General features: G+C 42.5%; 1 protein-coding gene across 1 annotated transcript; it reads right to left on the bottom strand.

Moving 5' to 3' along the window:
* Nucleotides 1-302: 302 nt before the first annotated feature.
* On the bottom strand, nt 303-6,311 carry LOC146188224 (uncharacterized). Its single transcript, XM_084603693.1, has 3 exons — nt 5,815-6,311; nt 3,125-3,609; nt 303-766 (listed from the first exon to the last, which is right to left on the bottom strand). Exons 1-3 carry the CDS (start codon nt 5,988-5,990, stop codon nt 420-422), a joined length of 1,008 nt encoding a protein of 335 aa, XP_084459819.1. The 5' UTR covers nt 5,991-6,311; the 3' UTR covers nt 303-419.
* Nucleotides 6,312-8,837: the final 2,526 nt, after the last annotated feature.

Below are 8,837 nucleotides of genomic sequence, written 5' to 3'. Positions count from 1 at the left end.
GACGGTAACAAACTGGATTCCAAAGGCAGGAAAGCGTTGCAGGGGGAGGCAGAAAGTTAGGTGGGCAGATGAGGTTAAGAAGTTTGCAGGTGTCAAGTGGATGCAGCTAGCACAGAACTGGGTTAGTTGGAGGAATATGGGAGAGGTCCTCGCCCTACAGTGGGTATAGTCTGGCTGATGATCACGATATGTAGAATTTTTATAGCCTTTGCCTATTACCTTATAAAATGAATTGGAAGCTAATGCTGTATTTTTATTACATAGTCTTTGGGAATTATTAGTTAAAAACTGTGGTGGTGAAAATTTATAAGTTGATTTGTGTATGCAACAGGTCAGATTAAATTTGCAGAATGTTTCATTTTGTTCTCCCCCTTTCCAACAGAGCAGGAGAGAGGCAAGATCAATTCACAATTGTGCACCTAACTGTAATTATGACTTGGTCCGTTATGAACACTATGCACATTAATGCTTACATGAGCACCACCGAAGCACGTCGGGTAGCTCTGCTTGAGCAGGCCAAAAGCAGCTTTGTAGCTCTCGGTGCTTTGAGAGCTGTGCAGCAGGACCGCTAGCGGCAGCGCTCCAACCACGGTCGCTGCAAGTACCAGCGTTACGCTGCTTTGGGACTCATCGCATGAGGCTGTGCTGTCGATGAATATAATCTCCTTGGCAGAAGTCAGCCCTTGCGTCCTCTTCATTATTTGGGTGACTATAAGAGCTGCCCAGCTGGTACCATCTTCAGATTTTGTGATCCTGACATCGATCCCTGCGAAAGGTGACACGTGCTTTTAACCTTGTACTATCGACTGTGTCAATGCTTCATGTGACGTAACCAGAACACTATTTTCGTACAAAATAATAGAGACCTTTCTTTAGATCCAAGCAGGGAGGTAGAAAATAAAAGCAAAATGCAATGAGAAGGCAAACATTAATTAAAAACATGAAATAAAATTGCAGTATACGACAAATGCATTTTCTAAAATATGCTATAAAGTTTGTTGCCAATGGTAATCAATACCATTTGTAGAGGTAGAGCTTGCCACTCGGAAATTGTTCTTAGAAAGTGAAACTTCAGAGCATTAGTATGCATTAAGTGTGGTGTTCATCTGTGATTATGATGACAACAATTTCTGAATTTTTTCTAAACCTTTAGGTAGGTATATACAGGCCAAGAGAGATGCCTAGTATGGCATGATTTCATTGTGGAGAAAGGGTAAGGCTGACAGTCACTGAAATGAAGGAAAGCATTAGGGAGAATATTTATATCATCTCCTAATTTGTGGTGTTGATCAATGCAATTATTTCTTTTGCCTGAAAGATAATTTATTAGAGAGTAGAAATGTGTTCACAAATGACTATATGGGGAAGGCAGCAATTGTGCGAGAACCGCCTGTGCTTCTGTGATATCAGGAGCAGTAAGACCCTCTTTGGTCCCACCCTTGTTGTGTAGCAAATGGCCTCCGTTTAGGTTATTTACTTATTTTTGACCGGAAATAATGTGGTGCCTGCATTAAATTAACACATGAAAATAGAATGAAGTGTAAATAATAGGTGGTAATGAGAAATTTTATTTCGGATTCTCAAATGAAAGCAGTAGTAAATGCAGCATGAAAAGAAAATTATGTAAATATTCTGAGACACAAAACATTGCTGTTATACTACATGACAAACCTGTAAGCTTCAATTCCGTGTGTAAGAAAGACTCCAGCCTACCAGGAAGCATAATTGCATAACACTACGACCCATTACTACAGCAACAACCAGATAGGCAGGGATATTTTTGAAGCTTACTGCATTGCTAAGAAGCCGGTCACATGTGTAGCATAACAGTCTTTTGTGTTACAAGGAAATGAGATAGCCTTCATTGATAAGTGCCTTTCATTGCAGCATAATCCTTGATGTTTTGTTTTGGTTTCGCACATTTCACCGTATATACTTTCTAATAAATCTTAGTTGTTAGACAGCACCCGTGTCGTCCTCTCCTTTCTCTGTCCTTTGTCTCTTTTGCACTTTTCCACAATGTGAACTACTTTTAACTCACCCAATACAGTTTACTGTTTATCATGGCTTTCCACACATAATTTTTAAAACCGATTTTTAATAGGGCGTCCTTGCTGAGCAGATATGCGTATATAATTGAGGGCTTTGTAGAGCTGTGCATGTAACAAAAGTCAGAAGTCTCTGGAATCATGGAAAACACGCAGAGGAATTTCTTTTTTTATTTTGATAGTGTGGTTGATTGAATTGGGAAGTTTTTCATAAATGATATTTTAGATGTCGGATCATTAAACAGGACACAAAAAAGACGAAATAATTACTGTTTGTGCTATCCAGGAGTAAGGTTTCACTGCTGGCAAACAGTTATCAAGCTAATGACTGCAAACACCTTTTATAGGCTATTGTACACTTTCTTTTATGCCTTGTTTGCACCGTATCATTCTTATGGTGCATTCACCCTTTTTTCACCTTCATATCACGAGATTTTGCATTTCACTTAGTATAAGCCATGTTCACCTTATCCAGCAAGTAACATGGCAATCATATGGTGTCTATGAGGCTGTGAGAAATTCATGGTTTTGAATCTTAGCCATTCAATCTTTTTTCTGGGGTATTTTATGTGACGCAGTACAAACACAGACATGTCACTTTATATTGCTCCTGCCAACTTAACATGTTATACCCACTATCAACTCTCACAGGCTAGATGCATGCTCATGACAAGTTTAAGATATGAAAATATTCACTGCAGCTTGTAACGCTAAAACATTAAATACCACATGAAACCAGTGGGATTTGTCTACATTGCATTTTCATGCACCAGGCCTATTACTATGTTAGCGGCTCCTGTGGCAGGCACAATGTTCACGAGACAGAGAACTGACTGTTTGGCCTGCAAATCTCAAAGTTCCAGGTATTGAAAAGTGGAGACTAACATGGCCATTGCTCCGAAGCTTTATGGTTAAAGCCTGACGTGGCCTCTAGAAGGGAAAAGAAAACTGTAATGCAACCTCAGATGCCGGCCTTTCCAGGCTGCAACAACGTTATGGATTTATGCCCTGAGGCTATAAAATCGCAAAAAAAAATTTCTCCATCACATAGTACTGTTGAGCATATTGCAACTTACCGTTATGAAGATAGGCTGGTGCCTTTTCAGCCAGCTTAGTCAAAGGATCTGCAGTACTGCCAAAGTGTTCCTTCCGCCAGACCCGGTACCAGTTGTAGACTGTGTTGGCACTCGGGTTTACAGCACCACTCGCCAGTTTTTCTAGCCCGTCATCCTCTACTTCCAGCTTTCGTTGGTGTAGTGCTATGGCCTCTGCTGGGCTGTGGCCATCATTAAAGTAGGAATGAAATGCTGCCAGAGTGTCAGACGTGCTCCGCAGCAACCGCAGGCTATCCGCGCAGTCAGTAGCATGATTATGGTCATCCCTGACCCTGATGACAGCAGGCAGCGGCACAGTTCGCTTCAAGAAGCCATCCCTCATCTTTGTGTCCTTTGTGACTTTCTTGACTTTTATGTCAACGAAGGCTGGGCAGTTTGTAGCGTTCCGGCCAGCAGTCTTGTTGCGACTGCTATGCTGGCATCTCCACCTTTTGTGGAATACAATCCTAGGGAAAAAATGGGGGGCTATAAGAATGGCTTCAAAATAGTGACAAGCAAAAGCTATGGGAAGTATGGTTTGACATGCTTAAGCAAGGTTGTAGAGGGGGTTTGCATTAGGGGGATGCTCAAGCTTCACCTTAAGAGGTAAAAAGCAAAGCCTCAATTGCCTGCGAAGTTCTCGGCGAATAACCATGCATTACACCAGTGTTGAGTGCTTTATGGTACGGTTAAAAAATATTCTTATAGCAGCTGTCCATAGGCCACTATTAGGATACAAAACCCAATTTTTTGAATTAATGAAAACTTTGTTGTCAAGCCTCCATTCAATGCAAGGAGCCTTCTTAGTTATGGGTGATGTGAATATTAATATGCTTGGTGAAGATTCATCTTCTGAGTGCCTAGAAACCATACTTCGCGCTTCCACTTGTTCGAATATAATTTCCTTGCCTACCCATGTTACCGATACCGGTGCCACACTTCTAGATATCTGCATTACCAATTGTACATTGTGACCATGCTTATCAGGTGTGCTTTCCCTTTATATCAGTGACCACATCCCAGTTTTTACATGTATCCCGACATGTATTAATGACGTGCAATTTGCCTCTTTCACCGAAACTGGTCATGTACGCTGATGACACAAATATTTTTTTCTCCGCACAAACCTTTACCAAATTGAACACTGTCATAAATAGTTATTTGAGCAAACTTTGAATGTTAAAAATCCTAAATGTATTATTTCGAGCCTCATAACAAAGTCTGTGACACTGAGCTAGTCCTACACTTTCAAGGTGCAGCATTGCAGTGTGTGACTTCAGAAAAATTTGTAGGCGTCTGGTTTGAAGAAACCATGTCGTGGAACACACATGCTAGCAAGTTGGCGATAGAATTAAGCAAAACAGTTGGCTGTCTCTATAAGCTGAGAGGATTACTTCCAGTAAAGCTCAAAAAAGCAATATGTTTTGCTAATTTCTACTCTAGTCTTTCATATTGCATTTTAGTTTGAGGAGCTACAACCATCCATAATTATAATAAACTAGAGCGGCTACAAAAAAAGGTGCTACGAATTCTTGACAACTTTTATGGAAACCCTAGCCAGCTATTTACTGATCGCTTGTTTACTAAACATCATATGCTTAAAGCAACTAAATTATATGATTACAAACTGTCTTTCTATATGCATAAATGTACCCCTCCAAATGATACACACATCCCTTGCATGCTTACAGCTTACGTAGGGAAGTAAAACCAGTGCCACATACACGAAAAAAAATTATGGCCGGGCCACTCTTGACTACCGCATACCATCACTTTATAATAAACCTAAAGCCCACATTGACTTTACTGCTCCACCTAGCGCATTTAGACACGAATCAACAAATTTTATGATGAGGCAATGAATATTACTGTGATGTTCATATTCATTTCTGATATCTGATGTGTGTATAATTCTTTAGGAAGTGTAAACGCTGCTTTTGCTCTCATGTTCATATCCATTTTTATTGTGTTGTGAAATGCACTGCGAGATGCTGCCTGTAGGCCCAGTCAAGCTGTCTGTGGTAGCTTTTTCCATGGGGGACTTGTAGGTTGGAAATAAATTGGAAAGTAGAATGCCCCACCACTTTTTATTATGCTTTTTATATATTTTTACTTTAAGTGTGTTTTGGGGGAAAGTAAGGTGCAGGTTTTCGGTGGACATCTGCACCAGGTCATACTGCCGTTTCATTCTGCGATTGTTAATAATAATAAGTGGTTTATGGGAAAAGAAAGTTGCAGTATTTGTCTTTTTCTGTGGACACCTAAAAATAAAGATTAGTTTTTGGCGTAAGAAAAGTGCGGTATGTCCACTCAAGGTCATTTGGATGATGCCAGGCGAATTCAAAGTTGCATCCCAAGAAGTAGAGCTTACAATCTAAAAATATAAATTTACATTCCAGCATAACTAAGCAGACTTTTGTTTCAATTCATATATTAGAAAAATGATACATTGAAATTACACTATACTCATTTATTCTTCATCTAAGAAGCCACATTAACTTGTGCATTATGATGCTGGGCCATCAACAAATTGAATGCACAGATACTATCACACAAAATGAAACAACCAAAAACTTTCAGTTCAGTAGAGAGAACATTGGGTGTAAGCAAAATTAGTTAATCAAGAGAAAACTACAAGGAACGAGCACATGCCAAGTCAGGTAGTAAAATACCTTTTAGGATCGGCCACTTCCCAGTCGACTACCCACGACGTACTCGTAGCATTGCTGTAGCTGCTCAGCCACTCGTACGCGTCCCCATCAGTGTTGAGGGCGACACGAAAGCATTTGACGTTCTCGACGCTGTTGTCGTTGTCGAGCTCGCATGTGAATGGCAAAGAAGCCGCCATAGTTTCACGTACGGACAGCACAAGCGCCGAAGAATGCTGCTACTTCTTTGGCAGGAGTGTCGCCTTCTGCTGCAGCGCACTATGACAATGAAGCCGGTAATGCAGGCAAAAAGTTCAGCAGAAGCCAAGAGCGCGCGTACGGCGCTACACGAACGAAAAATTCAGCAGCAGCCCGAAGCGTGCACACGCGACGTTACCCGGCAGGTAGGCAGTGAAGCGCACAAACGACGTTACAGGGCAAAAAACGTTCAGCAGCAGAACGTCCAGAAGCGCGGCGACAAAAGGGGCGCGCGCGCAGCACCCAATGAGCGAGAGGTGCGGGGAGTGATAGCCGCTGGCCGGAACAGCCCGCTTTCTTCGTCTCTTCTGTCATTTGTCTCTCGCGGAGCCACCGTCCCAAGCAAACCCAAATACGCCTCCGGGACGAGTCCGGGCGGAGAGCTGTGCGCAGCGGCCGTGGCTGTGCTTTCGTTTCGGCGTCCGCGTGGTCGGCGCTTGCTCAATTTAGGATTTATGAGCGGCGTTTCACACATTATGTGATGCTACGTGCAAGTTTGCTATTGATAAGGTGATAGCGGCATGTCATCATCACTGGGCTTTTCCAAGTCATTCGTGGTCTTCCGTTTACAACGAGAATTGAGGCAGTCGTGTGCTTCGCTGAGTGGGCACCCATTTAGTTGCGTTTCAACCACAGTAATAACGTATTAGATATTACAATCTTGAAATCGGGACAAGGTTTGGGGCCATTTATTCAACGCGCACTTTTCTGGAAACTTACAATTCAGACGTAGCGTTCAACATTATTGTTCAGCCTGTTCCTCCGTTTTCACTGGAAATAATATTCAAGTGGGTACCACCACCTAAACATACTAGCTAACACAAACTGTTGCAAAAGAAACAACACAAGACAGCCAGTTCATCGACACGCCCGAAGGCTCAGGCAATTTTTTTTTTTCGTTTGATTGTGAAGTCGAGTGATGCACAGAAGGCACGCAAGCTTATTTTACAAGCGAAGAACTTTCCTCGAAAAACGTTTATGTGCAAGCGTGATTTTTTCCACTGTCAGATTGATGTTGCCTGTCCAGTTGGTCAGCAGTGGTCGCATTAGTTTGGTGAGGTCCTCAGTGTGACTGCGGTCTTCTCTCTCGCAAATAAACTCCCGAAATTGCACAAGATAGGGAAGACGGGATGAAACTAACATTTTGCATAGCTTGCTGCTTCTTCTGACCTCCGGGCACTTCATCACCGTGCTAACAAAGGTGCATGGTGATTTTCAGATACCTTAGGCGTCCGTCATCAATAATTTTGATAAGTCGAGGGTTTTGCAGGAATCACAAGGCACAAAGTTAATAAATGGATGGGGACTAATAAAATAAAATTATTGACACTCTAAAGTAAGCACTAGAAGTTATTTAAACTTTGGTAATATATAAATAATGAAAACACGGGCAGGCACTGAAAACAGAATAAATAAAAATGTTTCATGAGATTCTGTAAAACTATTCATACTTTCTCTTCAAATGGACGTGCAAGGTAACCAGCCAAGAATGCAATCGGTGTTAACTCTATCTCAGCTGCTGGTTCACACCACACATGAATAAATCCAAGCTGACTCGAAAACTCTCTCGCAGCAGATGTGATATGGCAGTTGGCAAGGTACGACTTTCATAATCCCGAATTCCAAGTTTTATAGCTGCCTATTGTTAATAGGTGCATTTGCAGACTGATGCTTGCAAGTTGCTAATCTGCACAAAGCATGGCAAAATGTGTATAATCTCAGTCGATGTATTTTTTTTTTCGCTAGTACCTTCAGTATTTTCTCCGAGGTGAAAACGGCCGCCCTTGCGTCAAGTTTGTCGTTCCCGCCTTTGAATTGCCTTAGGCTGCTAAAAAGCGATACTATAGACCCGCTTTCAGAGCCTGCTTTAGGGCGTATCGGAAGCTGAAAATAAGATTCGGTTAAATGAAATGCACTAGTAAGGCACACGGAAGACATTGTTGTAAGATACTTGATGTGATCAAGAAGGTACTTAATTTGCGCCACTGTGGATCTGATTGTCATGATTGTTGCTTCGTACGTTTGCTTGGCTAGCCTTTGCTTTGACGTACCTCCTTGGACCTGAATTTCTTCGATATGGCAAAGTCCAACTCCAACCAAGATAGTCGCTCGTCATCTGACAAATAGAGCGGCTCCTCTTGGTTTCTCCATGGCTTCACCTATGCGATGTTGGGCAAGGCATACCATTTTGATATCATCGTGATAGAAGTGATCGTGGCGCAGCTATCTTGAAACACACATGCTTCAGGATGACACGGGGGGTTATCCAGGAGGAAATGAAGTGTAGCTATAACAAGTGGGGAAAATAAAGCTATTGACCTGCGCACATTTTTTCAAGGTTGTTTGGCTCAACATGAGCCCGCGTGAGTAATTTAACTTGTAATGTGGGCAGTTTGGGAACACGGAGGGGACAGCTGAAGGAAGCAGGATCTTCAGTTTTATGTTCTTCCTGTAATCGTCATCTGTGAAGTGTAGTGAGTATACCAGTGACTTGTCACTCGGCTCCCTCCGGCTTCCTTTTCCATTCTAGCCCTCCAGAGATATGTTTTTCAGCCATGCTGCTCGACGTTGTGAATCGCACGGGAACTCATGGTAACCGATCTTTTCTTCCTTTCGTGGTGCACAGCGGAACACAGCAGTTGCCTGGCATGGTGCTGCATACGCTTAGGACGCTGTTATACTGAGCAGTCAAAACGATAACACGCGCCAGCCCAGCCAGCGCGCTCCTTCCGCGTCGTCTGCTCGTCCGTGCCGGCGGCGTCTTGTCCTGGAGTCGTGGCGCCCCCGCG

Source organism: Amblyomma maculatum, chromosome 5 (assembly GCF_055883805.1).
Source record: "Amblyomma maculatum isolate TAMU_Amacu chromosome 5, ASM5588380v1, whole genome shotgun sequence".
Classification (NCBI taxonomy): domain Eukaryota; kingdom Metazoa; phylum Arthropoda; class Arachnida; order Ixodida; family Ixodidae; genus Amblyomma; species Amblyomma maculatum.
Note: the sequence above shows the minus strand (reverse complement) of the source record. Positions and strands in the feature narration are given on the sequence as shown.

Coding starts and splice junctions, on each gene's coding strand:
- LOC146188224 (XM_084603693.1), bottom strand. CDS start 5,990: ATGGCGGCTTCTTTGCCATTCACATGCGAGCTCGACAACGACAACAGC. Junction 3,610..5,814: donor GAAGTGGCCGATCCTAAAAG/GTATTTTACTAC, acceptor TTTTTTCCCTAG/GATTGTATTCCACAAAAGGT. Junction 767..3,124: donor ACCAGCCTATCTTCATAACG/GTAAGTTGCAAT, acceptor CACCTTTCGCAG/GGATCGATGTCAGGATCACA.